At 36.5% G+C, this 24,108-nt stretch overlaps 1 protein-coding gene across 2 annotated transcripts in view; it reads left to right on the forward strand.

Annotated features, from left to right (window-relative positions):
• The first annotated feature begins 37 nt into the window (after positions 1-37).
• LOC115448554 overlaps positions 38-24,108 on the forward strand; it is a 30,974-nt gene continuing 6,903 nt past the window's right edge. Inside the window, exons 1-8 of one of the 2 annotated variants that reach the window (XR_005113191.1) lie at positions 38-4,551; positions 4,629-4,788; positions 4,867-5,045; positions 5,431-5,622; positions 8,658-8,782; positions 11,205-11,346; positions 12,650-12,841; positions 12,977-13,027. Coding sequence is in view for 1 of the 2 variants with exons in the window: in XM_037443868.1 (XP_037299765.1) it covers positions 206-4,551; positions 4,629-4,788; positions 4,867-5,045; positions 5,431-5,622; positions 8,658-8,782; positions 11,205-11,346; positions 12,650-12,839 (5,334 nt within the window). In the remaining variant the exon portion in view is untranslated. The remainder of the gene's footprint in view (positions 4,552-4,628; positions 4,789-4,866; positions 5,046-5,430; positions 5,623-8,657; positions 8,783-11,204; positions 11,347-12,649; positions 12,842-12,976; positions 13,028-24,108) is intronic. The other variant, XM_037443868.1, reaches the window with a different exon arrangement.

Genomic DNA, 24,108 nt, shown 5'->3' on the forward strand with positions numbered 1-24,108 from the left:
AGAAAGGTAGTATATATTTTGATTAAGAAAATAACATGACAAGTGACTTTTTATTTGCATGTTTATGTCATAATTTTTTTATTAACATCGTAACATTCTATATATATTATAATTTTCTTTGATCGGAACTAAGCAACGATCTAAAAATAGAATTGAATTGAATTGAACTAAGGAACGACATTGGGAAAATTAAATATTATCCATAATGGGACCTAAGAAGGAAAAGAATGTTATTGACGAAAATTATTGGCGGACTTATATAGAAGAAGCTCCGTTGGACGAAGAGAACTGGAAAGTAAAAGTAATCCTCATAGAAGCAGCCGGGAGCGACCAAGATCGGATTTACTTGAACAAGTTTGAGATTTTTGCTGCAGAGGAAAAAAGATTTGTCATAAAAAATATCTGTAAAACAGAGACTATCTTCATGGTAAATCAATTAGGGGGCGAAAAGAAAATTAAAGATGATAATCTTCGTGTATTTGAAGAAGGTCAAGCTTACCTTAAAGAGAAAAAAGATATACCACCTGATATACAAGCCCTGATAATTAAGCATCTTATTTTGAAAATGAAAGATGAATATCTTTTTATCAAACGCCAAAGGTTGGAGGTAAGAGAAGGAATGAGAAGAGAATCTGCGACAATGGTTGACAGAACGGAAATTAGAGGCACTGTGAGTGTAAAGCCATCTGAACCAGTGGACCCTCCACCCCCTCCCAAAAAAGGCAAGAAAGATGAAGCTGAGCCTATGGATTTGCTTCCCGAACCTACCGAAGGTAAGAAATATAACACACAACTAAGAGTGCGAGGCGAAGAATGGCGAGACAAGGTTTACGTCGATGATTTTCCCACTGATGGGCCAAATCTATATGTCGCTATAACAGGCTTTGTAGAACCGTTGCTACCTGGATGCCTTGTCCAAATTGGCATACCATTAACAGCAGTAGTGCAAGTAAGAATTGACCCGAGCACAACTAAAGTACCCTCGACCTTATTTAGAGCTACAAAACGAGGTCAAAGTCAAACTGAATTGTTAGCCGACAAATCGTTACAATTCTGGGAAGATTTACAACAACTAAGAATTCAAAAAGAATCTGCTGCTATTTTCAAAAACACGGCCTTTGTAGTGTTTTCTCCACCGTATTGGGATTCTGACAATTTGTCCGGAAATCCTGATAAAATATATGATGAATTGTGCTATCTTATGTACGACTTACAAGATCTGACTAGGCAACATTTACATTACCTTGATAATATGGATATTATTGATATACCCGAAGAAACAGCTGATGAACGTTATAATAAATATTATCATCAACAGATTGATGAATTGCCACTAGAATGCGTTACCATCTTCTCTGTATTAGATAGCATTCTCCAAACTGTTTCAAAAAGTCAAAAACTAGACGAGATGAGCAGCCAATCTTCATTATCTACAGCCTTAACTATAAACCAACCACGTAAAAGCATGGACACAGAGGAAAAGACAAAAAAAGCGGAAGCTTTTGTAAAAGAAGTATTTAACACGCTTTGCAAGACAGAGGAAAATAAAAAATCCTATCGAGTAACTCTTGGTGATGAATACGAAAGTCATAAAGATCCTATTATTATAAATTATGGTGACTTTGTTAAATATAACACGTTCCATTTAGGTAATATCAATCTAGATAATATAGTTTGGTTGTCGTTACTCGGTATGCCTTTACATCGACTGTGGCAAAATCAAAATCGTTCTCAAGATGAAATTGAAGCAAAAATAAATTTTCATGTTAACGTTCTTTTATCATGTTTCGAAAGGGAAGACGTGGAAACAGCAGAGTTAACAAGATTAATTCACATTTTGGCTTGTAGAAAATTGTACAACAACAGAAGTTCACTGAAACGACACCATCTGCTCTCTACGACCATTTCTGATTTTAAGAAGGTTTATTTAAAACGAAGTGTTCTCGCCGAGCCTTTACCAAAGTGCCCGTCACTGTTTAAAAACGGGAGTTCCACTTCTCCATCTTTTCCATCTATGACTAAAAGCGAAAATAATTCTGACTTAGCTTATAGTGATGACACAGAAGCTCAACGAATCAAGTTTTTGTTTGCTTGCCCTGACATTAGTGAGCTTGTATCGGCTGCTGAAATAGCAAATGGTAAGCCGATTAATCATTTAATTGATGATTTCGAATATTTCGAAGACTTTAACGGCATTAGTTCCTTTCAAATAATGTTGGATGCTTTTAATAAATTTAACTGCGTCGACTACAAATATTGCGAAGTGACTGATTGCATACTACTTATGTTTTTCAATAGCCACGATAAAGATGGAATAGCTCGCGAGGAGTGGCGGTGTCATTTGCCCACTCCTTTATGCTTACAAGATTTTTTTGACTTCGTTTTAGAAGAGCATTATGAATGGATACAAAATGAAGAAAAAATATATGACCAGAAAATTGTACTGAAAACACAATCTGTATGTAAAAACTTGATAGATCCTTTTGCAGCTCAATCCTGTGTCGACGATACTGAGGTTGAAATAGATTTACTTATGGAAGGTTCGCTGAAATACCAAACCATCGCCCAAATGGAGGAAACTACACCCGAAGAAACCTCTGACACTAAGAAAATGACTTCAATGTCTACTTCAGAAATGGATTCAAAAAGCAGCCGAAAGACTAAATCGCCTACCACTTCAACACCCAGAAATTTAAGGCAGTCATTTATGGCTCCAGGAGCAAGTTCTAGATCTACGGTTGAAATACCTCGTAAACCATTTTCTGGCTACGATCTAGGCGATCGACGGGTAGAAGTTTTTGGGAAAGATGCAACATATTTTTCTAAAGACGGTACTAGGGTCACGAGCATGTACACTTTGATTATACCAATGAACGTGGAGTATATAGTATTAAATGTTGTACCTGGAAATAGTTGTAACGAATTCTGGGTTCATAGAGCTTTGGGAGAATCAGTGAGTACGGATATAACAGACATGTGTGAATCATTTCGAATTACTTGCAAAGACCAAGTTATGATTAATATTAAGAAACAGACTTACAAAGTTCCATTACCATCGCGAATCATTTCAACATCTGATAATCCAAAAAGAAAGGAAAGTATGTTAAAGTCTGCGTCAACTAAACTCAGCACAATGCTCACTCAACTATTTGAAACCAGATCTTATCACTCTCTGTATGTTACTTGGCCCAACGGCCTTATCACTGAGAGTGTTCACGAAGATAATTCTCCTACTATTTCCCACATCAAACAATATTACATAACTAGTCCAACAAATCTTGAGGAAGAAATGCGTTGTATTACCCTCAATGGCGAAGTCTTAATATTTCATAGAACTGGAAAAATTGAAGTACTAAGACCCGGCGGATCTTATATTAAAATCATAAAATGTGAGAAAAAAGTTGTAGTTCCTGAAGGTACAGATGATTTTCACAGTGAAACGAGCTCTGACAAAAGTAAAAAGGGCAAGGGTAAAGAAAAAGTTGGTAAAGATAAACTAAGTAAAACGTCTTCAAAATCCTCTAAAAATGTTCTTGCAGACGACAAGCTCGACGAAGATAAACTGCCAAAATCTGAGCTGATTATTGACGACTTTGAAACAACAGACACGAATGGGCTTCGTCAGAAATGGATTAATAATAATCCATATAACATAGAGAAATTACTTACGCGTACTGCAACCGACTATTGTCTTGGAGAAGTATTCTCTCGTCGCATGGACGGGATTAACAGTCTACTTAATAAAGATGGAGTTCAAATAATAACATTCGCAAATGGTACGAGAATTATAACAAATTTCATCATAGAAGAGGTAGAAGTTTTCCCAGAGTGGACGGATGAAGAAAAAGAGTATTTTGATATGTTCAGTACCGAAACCATGGAAACAGATACTATAAAATCGAAAGGCTCGATTTCGCAAAAAAATGACTTAGATGAATATGCATATAATACTAGTGACGTTGGATCTATATCTAAAAAGTTTAACGAAGAGGAAACTAAAAAAGAACGTTCAGATGGTTTTGTTGCCATACAAATTATTTACACTATTGAGCATCCTAATTTTACAACAGTTACTATAAATAAAATTAACGGCAAAATTTCAATCGACTCTCCAAACAATACGACTGTTACTGTAGATGTTAACAATCAATATCACATTGAATTAGACAGTAATACTATCGCTAAATTCAATGGTGAAAGCTTACACATAGACTACGAAGCATGCCCGGAATGTCGTTCGAATACGACATGTAATATTAAAATTAAGTCGGACGATATGAGCAGTGTTACCAAAGTTCAACAGAATTGGTTGAAAATGAAGGATTCATTCTGTAAGAATATAGTAGTGAACGAAGAAGGAGGGATTACTTTAGTCGATGAGGCATGTTCATCCGACGCGGTATATCCCGAAGAAGTTGTCATTATCGATGAAAATCTAGAAAATATAGAAGAGAAAACTGTCGATGGTAAATCAGAAAGTTCAGTAATGTCCCATGGCAAATGCAGGGAGATTTATCTAGCAAAAACTATAAGGTTCTTTGTTTTGCGCCGGTGAGTTTGAAATTGAGTATCTGAATTTATAGTAAAGTTTTTTACTTCCTTTTGAATTAATATTAATTTTATGTTAGTGAACTGACGTGCTCCGAGTTAGTGCATCGAGCGCTGTTAGATCAATATAAGCAAGCCTGTCGATGGCAACCTTGGTGCTCCATCAGCCAATATGATACATTCGGAGACCACCGAAGTCTGGTCTCTATCCTCACACCAGTTCATATCACAGAGACTGAGGTTATTTGATTTTCTTTGCCTGGGTTTGTTTTCTTTTAATTAATTTAATTTGATCCTAAACTTTTTTTACTGTTTTAGAAATGGCTTATGGATTCTAAATTAGCAAATAAACCTAAATACTTGACGTATAAAGATTTGAAACACGATTCCGGCAAAGGATTCTACCATTGGATGCGTCCTTACGAGAGATTCGAACCTAAGCCAATGAAACCAGACAATGTTTTGCCGCCAAGATTGCCGAGAGCCTTTGTTTTAAGGTGCTTGTGTTGAGTGAATTTAAACATTAATCATACTTTTCAAATTACGGATAGAACTTGCAAACAGGTCAGCATTATTCTGGCGACTTCCAAACGGCATCACATTTCTTAAACAAAAATCAACATATATAACATGGGTAGTCCATGTTACATATCATCAGACCCTGCTCACATTAGAAAACGTTTGGCTCTTTTAAAAACATTAAATCTTTTTCGACCACAAAGGTTAGGTCATGTTGGTAAGAGTATTACTAAATCCGATTCTTCAAATATTTTTTTCACCTATTTCTTGCTGAAGTTTTCTGGTCATGGCCCTTAAGACAGGACAATAAGTCAGGCGCCATTAATTCTATTGAATAATAAAATAATTCCTTTGAGATTTTAGAACTCTAGAGCTACAATGGCAAGAGAAAGAGCGAGATAAGTTAAAAGGTGCTAAGGAATTGTTGCATGCGATTCTCAAATACCGACGCGTGATGGAATCTGATAGTGAGACTATACTCAACGTGCCCATATTGGACCCGAGGCCTGAAGACGAACGCCGTATTGACGATATCATTCAAGCCCTGGCACATAGGTGGATTAATTCACATTTTTATGAAATCGTAGTAGTTCCTTCCTAGATTCGGTTTTACCGTAGTTAGATAGAGAACAGCATTTTAAAATGTTAGATACTTAGTTAAAAAAAAGTGGACTCTGAGTAGTACCTAACTTTATTATGAAGTAATTTTTGGAGTGAGATAAAACGATAGTGCGGGAAGTCTGTGTTGAATTTTGTTTGGTTCACGTCATGGGCTAGCTGGCGCCGATGAATTCAGCACGTGTGCCTTCGTAACTAGACGTACTGAAAACCAATATATAAAGAAAATAAATAAATAGACAAAATATAAAGGTCATATATTCCCTTTGTGATTTTTTACACATAGTCAATTTTGTGATCGTATTGTGTAATCCATTCTCAATGTTTATAGTTGGACAAAAAGCCAACTTTAAGGTAAAATAAAGACCATGGGGGTAAAATAATAGGTATTTTGAGAAAAATTATTTAAAATTTTATTGTACTAAACTTACGATTCATATTCATTTGACGTGATGATGGCACTTGATTATATCTTCCACCTGAAGAGTCAACGAGATGAGAACAGTAAGTATATCGCAATAAGAATTAATTTATATTACAATATGAATATACTGGCTTTCTTGTCAGTTCAGCATAGACAAGCCGCGGCGTGGCGGAATTATAAAAACAATATTTTAATAATTTGTTCTGGCATACCTACACTAGTTTTTCGAATATAGGTGGTTTATGTGTTGGTATGCAAAGTATTTCGCATTTTTATGAAATGTATTAGATGACGTATCGCATAGGTAAGTTTATTTTAGCGTGTAAGGAGTCATCGTCATACAACCTAACATTTTTATAATAATAATAATTATTATTATTAAGTGCAGTTCGAAGCGGACATATAATATCTTATCGCTTGTTGTACTTTGTAGGTACTTATAAGACGTATGTGGTCTCGAAAAATAACAAAACCTCGCACCAGGTGCACAAAACGTTAATTATAGCACTGCCTGTGATAGTTTTGCTAGATTTTACAGCCCAGCAAATTGTTAAATGCCATGTTGCCATTCTTGTTTCTTTACATCGACGGAGGGAATGGGCTTTGCATAGGTTGTTTGCAGCTTTCATGTGAAGGGCTTATAGTGTTAGAGAGATAGAGCTATTGTACGGCCCACAAAAGTACAGAGTAGACTTATCAAAAAGAGACAGGCATTCACCACGCAGTCACTTTGTCTCTTTTTACCAAATACAAGAGTTTAAAGAGAATACGGTGTAACAGTTTACTACGAACAGATTCCTACTACGAGCATTTAATTATAAAACTAGCCATGCCCAGAGCGTCCTCCGTGACTTAAAACTATCTCAGCGTATCTCATACGTTGCGTCACCTCCTCGTAACACAGAACAAGTGCGACGCGTGTGATCCGTCTCCGCCGTGTGGTCGTCATGTGACTTACCCTGTATCATATAGAAAGAAATATTTTTCAGTACTGAGTAAGATTTTGATTCGAATGAGCTTTGGCGTGATACGACAACGAACAATTACAAGTATATGGTTTATTGTACCTACCCAATTAATATATATGTATAGATTAATGCGAATATACATAGAAAACCAAAGTTTTGCTGAAGGTATCTTATTATGGGATTAATCGACGTGAAACTTTTTGTATTTGAGATAATTTGACAATGATATTCATTGTAGAATGTAGCATTGGGCATAAGCCATGACGTGATTGATTTCTTTGTACTATTATACCTTCTTAACACAATGTCAGATGCAATTCTTGTGCACTCGGCCTCCACACCGAATGCAGCCCAAGCACGGCGGGACATTAGGCGCGGCCCTAGGAAAACAGTAAAGTGACATTGAGGCCTATAAAGGCCTCGCAAACATTTCCTCTCGTTCTCCCCGCCGCCCATCCTAAGAGGGTTCCTTTCATTGCCCCAGATATTTCCTTCGGGACCCTGCAGTATTCAGAGATTCCAGTATCCCATTCTCAGGTTTCTCCCGGTGTAGACTGCAGGGGCCCTTAAAAAAACACTACAATGGCCGTTAACTTTAATCTTAGCCCCAGCACGGAGTTAAGTTACACGATATCCAACATTAATAACGCGTCCATTGTCCGTTCCCCGTACATAATCTACATGATGTGATCAAATTGCGGCTACGTCGACTAGGCAATAGTTTGTCAACGTAATACGATGCGTTGTTTTGAGTTGCATTACCTTGTTGTCGGTAGTTTAGTCAGAGCAATGTTCAAGGCTTTGACAAGTGGCGAGGTTGGAATCGGTTTGTGTTTAGTTACATTTAAGCTGAAATTTTGCCTTTATAACCGTTCTATTCACACTCTAAGTGTTGTAGGGATAATGTGTTTCTTGCCCGCGAAAATGAAGTACCTACACACACTTCAAAACACAAATCAAGTGCACCTCTTTTGATATGGGGCCTATTTTCTTTAGGTAATTTAAGTAAAATTTTGTCCGAGTAGTGTATTTAATGTGTAGGTTTCTCTTTCCACGTTTCTTTAAAATTTAAAATAGTTCCGTAGCTATATTAATTTGAAATACCGTTATATATTTTTTAAATTACAGTTAGTACAATTTGTTTCTAACAGTCTTAAAATATTATATTAAATTGATGTCGAGCTTAGTATCCTAAATACCTTAAAGACATCACACGCACACATAGATTTCGACTAAGTACTCTAGAAGTACGGACCAGTCATGCTACCTCTCGCAGGCAACTTTCATTAAGCCTAATTTTGAACAACGCAAACAAGATCCTTGTTTGCAAAACTTACGAACAGACAGCTTCATTAAATTTGAGTAAGTCTTAAAATTATGAGATTAATCATTTCTACAGAACTACATTAAAAAAAACTTTACACAGTTTCCACGTGCTTGCAGCTTTGTACGGTAACTAGTTGATCAAGCAATTTCGACAATTTGCGATTTTTGTTGCGGATTCTATTTGCTTAATTTCATCCATCGAAGAGAGACAACGATAAAGAGACACCATAATTCACGATTATCCCTTTGTATAGAATTTACGAAGATCTGAAGTTTAAATTGGAAGAGGACGTCCAAGGCCGTGCGAAGGCGACAATCACAACTAAATCGGCCATCGCTCCTGATGACTTGACGTCTTTGGAGGGCGAGGTGGATGAAGGTAACTAACTATTTTATTTGTAAGCTACTGCCAGGGTCAAACCCGAAGGGTTGGTTAGAGGTTCCACTACTGAACTCGGTATCAGTCGCATAAGAAGTCTTACTCTGGGAATGAATTCCAATCCCAGGTGACTCTTGTTTTTCAAATGGAAAAACTTACTCAAATTGGCTATCGAACCCTAATCCAAACACGGTCGAAGTACGATGCCACTACAATATGTACCGTACTGAATGTTTTATTTATAACCACCACTCACGACGATTCACGTGGTGGTCTTTTTGTTACTTTACCTCGTAACAAAGCATGGGATGTCTTGTCTAGTTATCGTGTGGCTGATTACTCTACATTCTCACGATTAAATTAGTATAAATTATGAAATATGACTAAATAGGTAACAAATAAACATAGAAGGTAGATACCGTAACAGCTAGCGTAATATGAGTTGATGGCAGTGTATCTTATCCATTATTTTCTCAACTGCATAGCGACTGTTATGTTAAAAGACCCAAAAAGTGATTTGTATTAGAAATTCGTATGCCTTGGTCGTTCAGTTTGCATTTAATGACGTCAGTTTACAATTAAAATATAAAAACACAATTAGGTTTTTTATAATTTGTTTGCTAGGTGAGCACTAACAGTAAATAAAATTAAATAAATAACAAAATTAAGTGAGGTAAGAACTTCTTTAACACATAATAAGGTAAAAAGGTAGCAAAATAATAATAACTTATAACTTATAATTTATGTATGATGTTACATAACAATAATTCTGTTTCTTCATAATTCAAATTATCCAGATCGGCATAATTCTGTCGATGGACGATTGAATGTTTCTCGTTCATTGCAATTTCGCTGATCAAACAGTTCGCATATCATGCTATGAAAAAACTAGCCATGTGGATGGTACACCGACAGTTCCATCGGGTAGCTACCAGCTATCAGTGACCGTCGTAATATCGACTTCTCTCGCGAAGTAGTAGGGTGCAAGCTTATTGTCCTTGTTCCAAGCCTCTATTACTAATGGGCATTTGAGAATAAAAGGAATGATCACTTCATTACAATGTTCACTTGCAAGGCTATCCGCCAAATAACGTAGATATGAGATTTTTTTTTTTTAATAATAATATTTTTTTTATTGTAGATAACCGAATTTGTTTACAATTTCAATGGTTACAAATTACAAACTTATTATAAAAACAAAAATTAACATATTTGCCAGCGGTACCCAAACTAGGCTAGGCCTGTACCTTGGGATACCAGAAACAATTAAAATATAAAACACAATTAGGTTTTCTATAATTTGTTTGCTAGGTGAGCACTAACAGTAAATAAAATTAAATAAATAACAAAATTAAGTGAGGTAAGAACTTCTTTAAAACATAATAAGGTAAAAAGGTAGCAAAATAATAATAACTTATAACTTATAATTTATGTATGATGTTACATAACAATAATTCTGTTTCTTCATAATTCAAATTTAACAGCCAGCTAACAATTGTATTTTTTATTGTAATAGGGCAATCGTTCTTGATGTTAGTGTTTTGAGATTAAGTAATATAATATGTAAATAACACTCATTTGATTACAAATTTCAAGCATAGTTAATAGTAGGACTTGTGTATTTAGACGTTAGGTCTCAGGGTGAGAAGCAAGGCAGTCGTCCGCTCGAACAGTTTGCGAGTATGTTGATTTAATTTGAGCTGAGAAATGCAGGAGTCAAGTTTGCGGTCGGTTGAAACCAATTAGCCGTCTAACGCCATCAAATTAGTGCACTTGAAATGACTGAAACGGCATCAGAATGTTACTTAACTTGGGTGGTGATAACTTGCTCCTTTGGAGTGCCAACTTTAGCTGGTATTAGCGGTCAATGTTAAATACGTGTGTTAACTTTGGTGCATTTTGAAATATTACCAATAACATAACAGGATTATCTAATTAAATGTATTAAGAACACTAATTGTGCTGTGCTGTGCGCTGTGTGTACGGCATTTTTTGCTTTAAGTTATTATAATTAGAATGGGCTTTTGATTGAATTTTAATTTTATATAATAAGAATTGTTATTGGCGTGGAGTTTAATAATATATTATTAACTGTTTTTTTATTAATTAGGTAGGTATATTTTTATGACGCCCCCATATTTTTGTTTTTCTTTTAGGCCGTAGAGGATCTTACATACCTGTAAACTAGTAGCATTTGTCATAAGAACCAAGTATTGGCACAAGATATATTTGTCCATTTTACCAGTTATTTAGTAGTGTGAATTAATATTCTTATTAAATGAAGATTTTACAATCGTCTAGAGCTTACTCCGACTTCTATAAGTATTACTTACTTTTCGTTATAATCAATGTAATTGTAGATACCATTTTACACATAAGGTAAAGTTACTTACTTTAAACTAAAAATATTGCACACTAACAGAACGTGCGGATGAGTTGAAGGTTCTAGAAGAAGAAAGAAGTGCTATAGTTAAAGAAGTGGAAGATGCGGAGAAGATGAGTCCCAATCTTAAGAGATACTGGCGTCGGCGAGCGGAGGAGTTTAAGGAGGAACAATTTTATCAGTCAGATTTTTTTGGGTTTTGTAGATCCGATTTAATTAAAATAGGTTTTCATTTTATTAATTACTTTTAAATTAAATTTCGAAACATTTCAATAATTATGTGGTTCTCATGCCCATAACACACTGAAGTTGCAGCAACTGTCAGTGTCATATGAGCGTAGTGTTCCTCGGTAGCAAGTTGTCCGCGCGATGTCTTACGATTATGTAGGTAATTTTTACCATAAATTGATTAACTGACAACGCACAGCCAACATGATTAAGAAACGATACATTTTGCGCACAATATCATTGTTCAACAATTTTAATTGTTGTAATGAACAACCTTTAACTATACCTAATCCATTAACGGCTAATTCCATATGCGATCTCAATCTTAATATTTGACCCGATCCCGAAAATAAAAAAATTAAAATGTTATTTCTTGGCATGGAGAAAAACCTTAATTCTGATTAGTATATTTTCGCGATCGAAAAAGCGATCCAGCCTGCAGATAATACTCAACTGTATTATGAAGACATTGTGGCACTTCAGATCGCTTCTTATTGGAGTGGAAGTTGTTAACAAGATTAAACGAGCTCTTCAATCGCAGCTCCGACTAGGCATTTCTCTCAAAATTTATAGAAGCTATGGTTGCCATTTAGTTCTGGTGACTTTTTTATTCTAAATGGGTTCGCCTTTGACCGCTATCCGCCTGATGTTAAGCCTAAGGTGAAGCACTCAGAAGAAACCGATTCACTTGCGACTTGAAGAGCTCCAAATAGTATTCATGTGGAAATAGCCATGACGGTTACGAATTCCAAAATTTGGCTGTCCTCACAATTAAAATGACAGCAAATGGTTTTGTGCGAAGCTTTGATAGACACTAGACTTGTCATTTTATATTCGCGTTATTATACAATTGTGTAACATGCATGTTGGTCGCCATCGCTGGTCATAATGTATTAGGATGACGTTTTTATTTGCTACTGTTTACGAGCAGGTGTCATTTAGGTGTAGTATAATAGTGATTTAATTTAATTTCGTAGACAGATGACGTAGTTGGTGGTATAAAATACTTTATTTCAGTATTTCATTTGTAGACAGTCGATGTGCCTCCTGTGGTGTCCTCACTTTATGTGTCCTTTGGTAGTGTAATAAAACAATAAAGTAAACAGTAAGTACAGCACAGCACACCGGAGACGTCCGCTCTGCGCCGCCAACGGCCCGGAAGTGTTGCGTTACTGTTGAGTTGTTCTGATCTTTCTTATCAATACATCACAGCTCCGAAAGGGTCAACTAGTGATTTAATGTTGATTTTTGCATAGACACCTACTGCGCGAAGGCAGCGTGCCGCCGTACTTCCGGAACGTACTCGGCGGCGCAATCTGGTGGGAGATGAACAATGCTGCTGGCGACGCGGTCACCAAGGCTGAGCGGCGGACGATGAAGTGCGTGTGTTGTGCTGAGGAGGGTACCTCGCGGACTACTGACATCACTTCACCGCCCTTCATGTAGAGGTATCCTGTTGAACTGTATTTGATGTGGAAAGACATGAATCCTTTTTACTTTATATCTTGTTGATGTAGAATGTACCCAACAAATATAATTGTAAAATTATAAAACGTAATATAAACCTGTTGTTTGTCATGTAGCTTCTGCTAGTTGCCGTTAGAACAAAAACTGTTGCCGGTTATCTCTAACATGTAAGTATAGTTAGCTTCCTAATAATGTTTAGTGGAATGTTTTTTAGAATTATAATAGTTGGTCCGGATTTTGGCACATTTGGAAAGAAAGATAATTCAAATTTAATATTAGTTAACCACTAGTCAATCTATAATTCTGTTGTTAAATGGAAAGTGGATGGCCAATTTCATACTCGCCTACGTAACGTCGATTGGTTTTGAGAAGCGTTCTCTACGTGTATTTCGCGCGCACATTTATATGTAAAAATGCATATTTGACTGCATCGTGTTTACGGCTTAGATGAGATTGATTTGTATCGTGATCTCTTTAAAAATTGTGTGCATCCGCTCAATAGCCACATGTGACCTGTATGTTCACTCTGTTGTTGGAGGTTGCTCATTGCTACCATGATTCTAGACGGCTGTGCCAAACTTCGATATCAAGGCGTTTTGAAGGCAATGGCGAAATCATAAACGACTATGGGCCTTCATAAAGACTAAAATTATCGCGTATTCCGTCTTATAAGTTAATGGCGTCGTGTTTCAATTAGCGAAGTGTTTAATTCAATAATCAGATTGAGTAAAGAAAGAGTGAGAGTTTTTGATTTGATAAATATTGATTAGGCCGGGTTTGAGTAAGGGTTAGTAATAGATAATTATGCTCGCTTGGACGCTTTCTATCATTTTTTCTATTGTTATCTGCACCTATGCTATAAAAATCTTATAAACAATAAACTTACCGAATCGTTATGGTTCGGAGTTACCCGTAGAATTTGTTTGTGATGCATGTCGTTAGAAATCATTACCAGTGCTATTGTTTTAACACGGGACATCCTGCGATTAAATTTCAACGCAATGCACCGTGTTGATCGTTTAATCTGACTTGAAAATAAATGAATGCCGGTGAAAGGTGCCTCGTTCACGTCACACGTGCCAAAAGTCGCCTCGGCGTGAGCAACAGGTCGACAGTGTTTTAGGTTGTTTTCTTTGTTGTATTGGAAACTTGAACGGAATTTGTACAAGATTGAAAGAAAATATTGTTTGTCGCCTACAAACAACCCGTGTGAGGTCGTTTGATTTTAACACGCCGATGTGAAGTGATTGTTATGCTTAGTGGAGTAATGAAATGATCTGTTGTGGTTACGATATGAGCGGCGGCCGGCGAGCGCCGAGCTTGGTGAGTGGTGCGCGCGTGACCGGCCCGCGGTCACCACTACTGTATCTGATTAGTATTCTAGAAATAGACAGCGAACGCGTCAGTGGTGGGCTCGGCGCGAGACTGTAGGTGTGTTGTAATTGTCCGGATCCGGCCGTCAATATGGTAATTTGGCCAGTGCCGTATGGGTAATGACATTGATTTTATATGTGAGATGCGAACGTGTGGCCACTAATCGGCCCCAGCCGATTGGTGTGTTTACATAGAGCGGTGTGGCCTCGCACGCCAATTTGTGTGTCAAACGAATGGCGGGAGAAGAGTTATCCAGCGTAGGCGAATTCGTCACTCGTTTTCCCCACCGCTTTTTCTGTGTGACGCGGTCGGCCAGTGGTGGAGTGGCGGAGCGCGCGGCGTGATTGGTCCGCGCCACGACCAATGTGCGCGCCTCCGCGCCGGGCCCTAGCACGAAAGGGACCGCCGGCCGCCCGCGGCACCACCGACTCCGTGCCGTCGCCCGTCGCCGCCGAGTGCGTACAGTCCGTGTCGGGCCCTTGCTAAATTCCCTGTGCTTCACGCGATTTGCATGTCTCGCACTTTGTTTGTCAACAAATGTGTTTAATCGTTCGAGTGTGCCATTTATGCGGATATTGCGGACGTGTCACGTAAGCCGAAAGCGGACTTTTCACGTGAGTAGTTCGACGCTAATGAAACTTGTTTTATCGCACATTAAGAGATGGCGCTACGTGTCGCGTTGGATGTCCGTGTCATTGAACTGATGTATTGTGTACGTCGGCTTTATCAGAGTGCAACGTGAACGTGTATGCACTTTGTTTATTGTTTTTTTTTCGTACAAAGACGTTGTTCAGCTGTTGTGCCGTTTCACATGAACACTGAACCTGCTTGACATGCTGAGTGGCCGCAGGACTCGTGCTCCCGACTGCCATGGTATGGTATTTTGAGCAAACACAAGTTGTTAATTAGCCATGTAGCCAGACTAAAGAATACATCAGCTGGCATATCGCTGATATAAACAGCGGGTAGTGACGGACGTTACTGTTATCATATTTTATTATAAGTCACAGCCGCGCGTATAACACTAATGTTTAACAAAATTACGCGCCTACTTGGAAATTGCCTCCACCACTTTGTTCATTAGTTAAAGTTATTATGAATAATTAATCATTTGGACCCAAACACCCAACTTAGTTTTGAGCCCTATGTGTAGTACAATAAGATTTATATTCCCTTACAGAAAATCTTATTGAATATTGATTTTCTAAGTATTTACAATTTACATTTGCATTAGCATGGAGCGACTCCATTAGTAGGCAGTTTCTACGTGTGGTCTCATGAATATCAATTTAACTTGTTAGCTGTGTAAGACGCACTTGCTGTTGCGTCGAAAAACAGACGTTCAAAATAAGAGCTTGGCATGCATTTCAGGGTTAAAAAAGCGTCACAAATCTTAGTCCCGAGGACACGAGGGGACGCCATCCGGCGGAACGGAATTTCGTTCCACTCACCACAGCTCTGGATCTTTGCGATATATTAGGTCACTCGGTTTACATCGCCCGCTAAGTAAGAAAGCAACGGTCGTGAAGCCTATAATAAACGGCATTGTATCCGTAACTACTCGATCCGAACGTTCGTTGAATACTACTTTTGTCGTAGAAGGTCGTCGTGCGCACAAAGTGGGAATCAGATTTCTTTCTGTACAATTAGCAGTGAAGTGCCGCCATGCATACTCCGAAGGCGTTAAGAGCTGGCGATCATTGATTATATTCATAACTAGCATGAAATAATATGTATACAATCAATTGTCATGAATAGAAATAATTGTTATTATAAATTGTTAATATTAAAATGCCTCGTGCAGATTAAGGGCTATTATCGAACATATTCGAAGTTATTTTAATATTTGATGAGAAAATACAAACAACTCTATATGAAAACTGTATATAAAATAGTCTATTCGTAATGTTCTTATCGGAAACAATTGAATTCAAAGTATGTAGTAATATGTATTTTAATAATTAAATTATGAATTCATTCACAAAATTTATGTTAGTAAGAGAATATTAATTAGATTATCGTGAAAAGAAATTATCCAAATTTACGTAAATATTTTATACTAGCTTCGCTCGCGTGAAGGAGTTTTCCGGGATAAAAGTCCCGCTTGTGCATTGTAAAAAAAGTATCTGGTTTAATTATATTCATGGTTCACTATTTTGGTCATCGTGGCTTCCAATAAAAGGTAGATATTATGTTGTCGCGGATTTTTATTTAGAACTAATTAAGGCAAACAATCCTACGATACATCATCTTTGTCTATCTCCAACGATTTAAGCAGCAAACGCCAAGATAGCAAATTTTTTTTCCGTCTTACTTGATATGTATCGTTATATTATTATGACCAAATTACACAAAATCATTATAAATTGTAGCCTATGTGTTATTCTGATGTATAACCAATATTACTGTAAAGTTTCATCCAAATCCGTTCAGTATTTTTTTCGTGAAAGTGGAACAAACATACATACTAACATAAATAATTTTTTGTCGGTTCCTGTATCAAAAAAGGCTAAGACTTTATTAAAAAAATATTTTGATTTCATCAGATCAAATATGGATAGAAATCAAAGAGAATACTTAGATAAAATAGATTATTGATAAGTACCTATCTAACTATTCAGTATGAATTATTAATTTATATTACGTAATTTATTTTGTACGAGCTGGCCCAACAGACGCCCTGACCAAAAAGGTGAAGTAGCGCCCTCTAGAATAGGGTACCGGACTCATTTTTGTTCTTTACTATTATCAAATATTTGCGTAATATAAATTATAAGACAGAAGGAATTATTAAAATCCGGTAAAAATTCAAAAAGTTATAAGTTTTTGAATTTCGGTGGAAGGGGTAATTAACAAGAAACAGAAAAGAGACGAAATACCCACATGTGACGTCATCGGGAATTACGACGCGTGCGAAAGAAAGAGATGAAGCGATATCCCCACATCGCGCACACTTCTGCAAATTACAATATTTTATATATGAATAACTCGCTCATTTTTTTACCAATTTTTATGCAATTTTCGCAGGAGTGCTTCTTTTTCGTATTATTAACAATTACATATAGAATAATGTACAAAATCAAGCATAGGCCGGTTCCCTATTAGTTTAGTGTAATTATTTCATATTATTCCAATTTCTAATTACTTCTATTAAGCAAAATTCAAAGAAAGGATAGGGTACACATAGTAAAGTAGTTATAAAGGCGTAGTTGTGGGTTGTGCAGTTCCTTCCACACCAAGTGAAATATGCCGGTTTCCCATCACGTGCTGATTACAGCAATTGACTAACAAATAATCCAAAAGTGACACTTCTCACTAACCACCGTTTCATTGAACGATTCCAATCCCATTTTCGATCCTTTGCGAAAATGGATTAATCAGAATGGTTATTTGACATGTCTACAAATCATCAATATTGATTGGTTTAATTTCGGTATCGGATTCATTGAAAGCGACCAGAAGGGTACACATGAATCAACACAGCTTTAAATTACACCAAGTTCAGGGCTAAGATACAAGTCTTGTGTTAGTATCCATAACTACGAAACTTTCGCTCCGAAACATGCGGAACAAATATTTGACGTTCACAAATATTGTCTGGCTGCGCGGGGATCGGATGCTTCTCGTCACTCCATTTTAGTCGCTGCGACTTTAGCAATAGCGTTCAATGATTATGTCGTGGAATTCGAACCGTGACGAACAAAAATGCATTTTTTTTTGTGTTCTGTTCGTTCCCAGCACCCTGAATTTATCATTATATGTGTTACGTATACTTAATATTTGTTAAAGAAAATATATTGAATAATTATAATAGAAAAATATAATATTTATTTTGGTTTATTTTGTTGCGCAAATTTTAACTTAGGAAGTTTTAACTTAATGTATCCACCTCCTTAATTTATAAATAACCACCAATATAACATGGTATTGATAATACAATTGTTGAAAATAAACCCATATTCATTTTTTTTTCTAAATGTAAGATTAACAATGATTAAAATTCAAAACGCTTGTTGGTAACTTATCAGGCTATTCTTCCTTACGTTAAAACTGAAGACAAAAGTACTTACACTAATAAAAAGCATCTTTTTAGGTTACATTAGAAATTTTATTTTTGCTTGATAAACTCAACCATAATGTTATATGTTCTTAGTTACAGTTCCTTTGAAGCAGTGATTCATACTTGCAAGTTAGAAAACGTAATGTGTATTTAGTCAAATTACCCATACGTCTCTAGTTCGTAGTCATGCAACTTTATTTGTAAATTACGATTAAATTGTGTAATATTTTGTTAAAATTTCAATCTACACAAACTATTGACATATCACAAGCTAAAGAACATTTAAAACAGTTATATGATTATTATTTACTGTCTAAGCGTTGTATACGGCTACAATAATAGTTTTGTGTTGCTTTTTTGAATGATATTTACTGTCAGAGAAAACAAGACAAAACATTGTCAGTCTTACTCATAAAAATTTGCAAAGCTAGGCTTAGTTAAAATACAAATTTACTCGATCAGCTGTAAGTCAAAACCCGCCATCTTGCCTCTTAATAAGTTTTAGACTAGAAAACCGCTGATGTTTTTGACAGCTATTTAAGCAATTCTTAATCACCTCTTAACGCTATAACAAGTTTACAAGTGACACTGTGTATGATTATTACAGACATTTATAGCATTTATTAGTATTAAGCCTTATATTAAATTGTACTATTACTTGTAGGTAAATAACATGAAATTTTTAAATCTTATAAGGAGTATGAGAATTTATTTCCTTGTCTTTAAAAAGCTGTAGAGTGTATATATAGTATATATTTTAGAAATTATATAAAAAATCAAATACGGTGTCTGTTTTAAACAATTTGGTGAAGAATATTGTTGATATCTAGAAATTTAAATATCTATTTCAGTTATGACCCAAAGTTTAAATCAAAATTATTATGATAAGTTGTATATTGTTGTGATATTTTCGTCTGTTAATTAAGTAAGTATTTAAATGTGATTCCTATTAGAATATAAATCTATCCAGACAACGTTACATATCTATTAGCTATGTGAAATTGAACACGGAAATTAGATTTCATCTAAAACCAATAAACATAGCGCATAGAGCTACTTAATCGTAGGTGAGGACAACCCCGGATCTTGAATTTTTCGAGGCGGGGCAAAATCTGGAAAATGACCCCCCCCCCCCTCCCCACCAATGTTTTACCTTCATCATCAACATCATTTTGCGTCGAGCGGGAAATACTTTTAGTATTGAATGTACTGTATGTCTCCGTAGTCAAAGTTGCAATAATGATAAGTTATGTATTCGTCTGCCAAGTTTGAATTTGCCGCCCTCTGAATTCGCCGCCCGGGGCACGGGCCCCGGCTAGCCACCCCTTAGATCCGGGGCTGGGTGAGGATGGAATTATACACCCAAGATTCATCACACGACATAAAAAAGGAAGCCTGTTGCTACATCCGAAACAAGTAATAATTGGAAATATTATACTGCTAAATGAAAAACGAAAAATTTGCGTCCTACAATATTTTTATTGTTTATCGCGAGTAAAGTACTCATTATATTGGAATAAGGGCTATAAGCCTGTTCACTTCAGAAATAATTGGTTCGTGCGCGTGTACAGGCATCTCTCAATTTTTTGTTCTAATCGCTGTTTATTTTTAACCTGTTATTAAATTGTTGCTTTATCAAACGTTTTTATGTACGCTGGTTCTCATCTGTGCTATGATTAGAATTCAGTCTTAGATCATTTACCAATAAAGTAATATTGAAAGACTTGAAACTAACAGTTTATAGTGGCTGAATTTGATTTTATATTTTTGTTTCACCATTCCGACTTAAACTTACATAGTAACATACAGCGGCGAAGGGTGAAAAGTTTCCGAAAAGGAAGCCCATTATGCTATAAATATTAATTATTTAATAAAAATATAATTTATTTTAATAGTTTGCTTTCCTATATTACATAAGTGAAGCCGATAGAAATCGGGCTATATTGACCCTTCACCACTGATGACCTATTTGATCTTTCCAAATATACATAATCCAATATCCCCCCTAGGCAATTCTTGTGCGCTTGGTTTCCGCACCAAATGCAGGCCTATGCGTTCTCTTTACTTCCCTATATCCCGTCCCTTCTTCCTGCCGGCTCTGTGACCGGATAGCCGTGGGTCGCCAGCGTACCGTCCGCAGGCACCCTTGGTGATAACGGTAGGGCCCACCAAATCATCACAAGGACTGCCGTGGTTGGTAAGCCGGGGGATCGCTTGTACACCGTTCGCAGAGTATCCCTTGTGATAAATACGGCAGACCTAAAAAAAATAATATATATAGGTATAAGGCAATACTTAAATTTCGAACCCTTTAATATTTATCAATTAGTCGGTTATATTACAGTATTATACAGAGCAATTATAATTAATCTTTGGTTTAGTAAGTATGGAGTTTTACGAAGTAACTATGACCAGGGCTCCTAGACGAGATGTCTAGGAAGCCTGGTGTGTCTCGGACGTTTGTCCTTGCCAGAATAATTCTGTTGCCAATAGCAACATTATCGAACCCACGTTTGATGTGGTTGAATTTTTTTTATCGCTTCGAATGACGAGACGACCTTGCCGTTCGCCTGATGGTAAGCTATACGACCTCCCATAAACAGTAGAAATACCATCCAACACCTTGAATTACTAAGTATTGTTTGGTATTCCACGGCGCTAGTCATGAGACATGAGATGTTAAGTCTTATTATGTACTTCCAATTGGATGTTTTTAAAAGACTCAGACTCTGCTCGTATGGCGCTATAATTACAAGCTCATACCGCGGCCGGATATGACATGTGCGACTGAATGCAATGCTTGTTTTGTTTCTATTAGCGTGGTGGCTGGCGTGTTCTGAGACGCAGTGTAGTTTAACTTAACGCAAAGGTGTCGTACTCATTGCTTCTATAATTCTTTTATACGTTTTATATGTTTCTAAGCTCATATCAATATAACTTAACGTAGACGTACAGCCGTTTCAATCTCAATCTTCAGTCAGATTCCAAGAACGAACTAATCAGAATGTCATTTTTAAGCGTTTAAAAAAACTTGATTCATTTTGAGATCGAATAAAGCGATTGGGATCATTTAATGAAAATGGCGGTAAGTTAGTTGTACTAAAATCTGTCGGACTCGTGTTGTGACAATGTCTTCGTTATGATACGGGACTTCTATATAATAAATAATAATATCAGTTCTGTATTCTATACTGTCCCACTGCAGGACACGGGCGTCCTTTACTACTGAGAGGGTTTAGGCCTTAGTCCACCGTGCTGGCTTACTACGGATTGGCAGACTTCACACGCCCTTAAAATTCATATAGAGAACTTCTCAGGTATGCAGGTTTCCTCACGATGTGTTCCATCATCGTTAAAGCAAGCGGTAATTCACAAAGAGTGCACATATATTTTTTTTAAGAAAAGTCAGTGGTGTGAGCCTTTTGGTCTTGAACCTGTGGACATTCGTCTTGGCAGTCAGTTCTATACCCAACAAGGGTATCGCCGCATTTGTAGTCTGGTTACGGAACTTTGATGTCGGAATAATAATGGTGTTCTTTCTCACTATTCCTTCGAGGCTTCTTTTAAAGTGTAATACAATTATTGATTGGCTATGTGTGCTATACATACTTATAATATCTGTGGTATGAAATATATTAGTCACTTTGGCTCTTGCAATGTTATAACAAAGATCTTACTTCCTAATAAACCTACTATTATAAGTTAATCTAAAAGTCTATCACGTTAATGTGTTTGTTTTAAGGAGAATTTTAGCAATTGAATGTATCCAAATCTACATTAACACGTCTCCTTACTACAAATAAGCGCACATTAAACTTTGTTGCGGGTAAAATGTACGAGGGCGGAATCGCATTTCATTTATAGAATATTACGCTGTTAATTGCACTGAAATCATAGCATCCCAAAGGTAGAGCATAGTATTTTAAATGAAGCGTAACGTTTACATATGTGACGTCTATTAAGCTTTGAGTTTGCAATCACCCCAGACAAACTAAGATGTCGGAATTATTTTAAATGAATTAGTAATTTTAATAATTGTTACGTGGCGTTATCCTAACCGATGACATCGGGCGTTTCCGGAAATATTCGGCTCCGCGGTCTGGCTGGCAGAAGAGAAGATATGTCACGCGGCGACTATTCTATTATTATTCTCTCTGGCTGGACGTTGTCAAAAGAATGTTTAAAATTGTATTCTGTAATTATTTTGCTAATATAATGTTTACTGTAAGAAGAGCGTTTTACATTCAGAAGTGGGATTATACAAATGATAATTTGAAGTTACATTGAATTCGAATGTGAAGAGAACTATCGGAATAAATCTGTGATGAATCATTGAATGCCAAAATTAAAATTACCAGATTCTCAGATTTTAGTTACCATGGCAACGTCTACGTCTGTTGAAGTAAATATGTTGGGAATGCATATGGAATTGATGTCTGCACATTAGTACGATTCACGACATTCATAACAAAAACTTCGTTATGCCGGCTGCTTGGCTCCCTGGAGAGGGTGTTTTCTTAGAAACTAAATCATTGGAGACAGGAATGACTGGAGTCATGTGAAGTCAAATCGGTGGCGCAACACTTCAGGCTGACAATGCGAACGTGCGTAACTGTTTATTTTATTTAATCTGATCTGTCTGTGGCCGTGAGCCTTTTGATAATATTCTATCTGCAGCCATGACCATTCTGATCATATTCTGTCTGTAGCCATGACCATTCTGATCATATTCTGTCTGTAGTCATGAGCCTTTTGATCATATTCTGTCTGTAGTCATGAGCATTCTGATCATATTTTGTCTGTAATCATGAGCACTCTGATCATATTCTGTCTGTAACCATGAGCATTCTGATTTGTGTTGCTGGGCCCTATTTGTTTAAAATATAGGTACCCAATTCAGTTCTACTTTCTCAAATTTATTTTTGTGAATACCTTACGGTATTCACTTTGCAGGATGGCCGATGTTACGTGGCGTTATCCTAACCGATGACATCGGGCGTTTCCGGAAATATTCGGCTCCGCGGTCTGGCTGGCAGAAGAGAAGATATGTCACGCGGCGACTATTCTATTATTATTCTCTCTGGCTGGACGTTGTCAAAAGAATGTTTAAGGTGATACCTCAAGGTCCATTTTCATACATTTTGTTTCGGCTTTAATCTGGGTAACTTTAAAATAGAGTTCTCGCAGTTGAAAGAAAAACGTAAAAATAATTAATAATCATGGATATTTCGGCCTTTAAAATTTCGTCATATTAAATTTTAAAGGCTGAAATATCCATGATTATTAATTATTTTTACGTTTTTCTTTCAACTGCGAGAACTAATCACTAACTAGACGTGAATTTAAATTCTTTACTTGCCAATACTTGTTTAGTTACCCAGATTAAAGCCGAAACAAAATGTATGAAAATGGACCTTGAGGTATCGCCTTAAAATTGTATTCTGTAATTATTTTGCTAATATAATGTTTACTGTAAGAAGAGCGTTTTACATAATCTTATTAAGGCTACAAGTCAGTAAATGTCCATATCAAAGCAGGCGAATTGACTGACACACGAAGAGTTTGAAGATTATATAGAGCGGACATTGGCAAATTGTTATACAAAAGTTTTGCGCTCATATGATGGTTACTCAGTCTACCGTAAACTAGCAAAACACTATATTAGACATACTTCATAATTTTTCCCATCGTGATTTATACGTTTTTAAGGCCCAGTAGCATAATTTCTATAAATATTTTATTTTTGTTTTAATATCTAAGTACGCTGTTACTGTTACTGTTGGATATTTTATATAAGTAAACGACTTATTACCA

Source organism: Manduca sexta, chromosome 27 (assembly GCF_014839805.1).
Source record: "Manduca sexta isolate Smith_Timp_Sample1 chromosome 27, JHU_Msex_v1.0, whole genome shotgun sequence".
NCBI lineage: Eukaryota > Metazoa > Arthropoda > Insecta > Lepidoptera > Sphingidae > Manduca > Manduca sexta.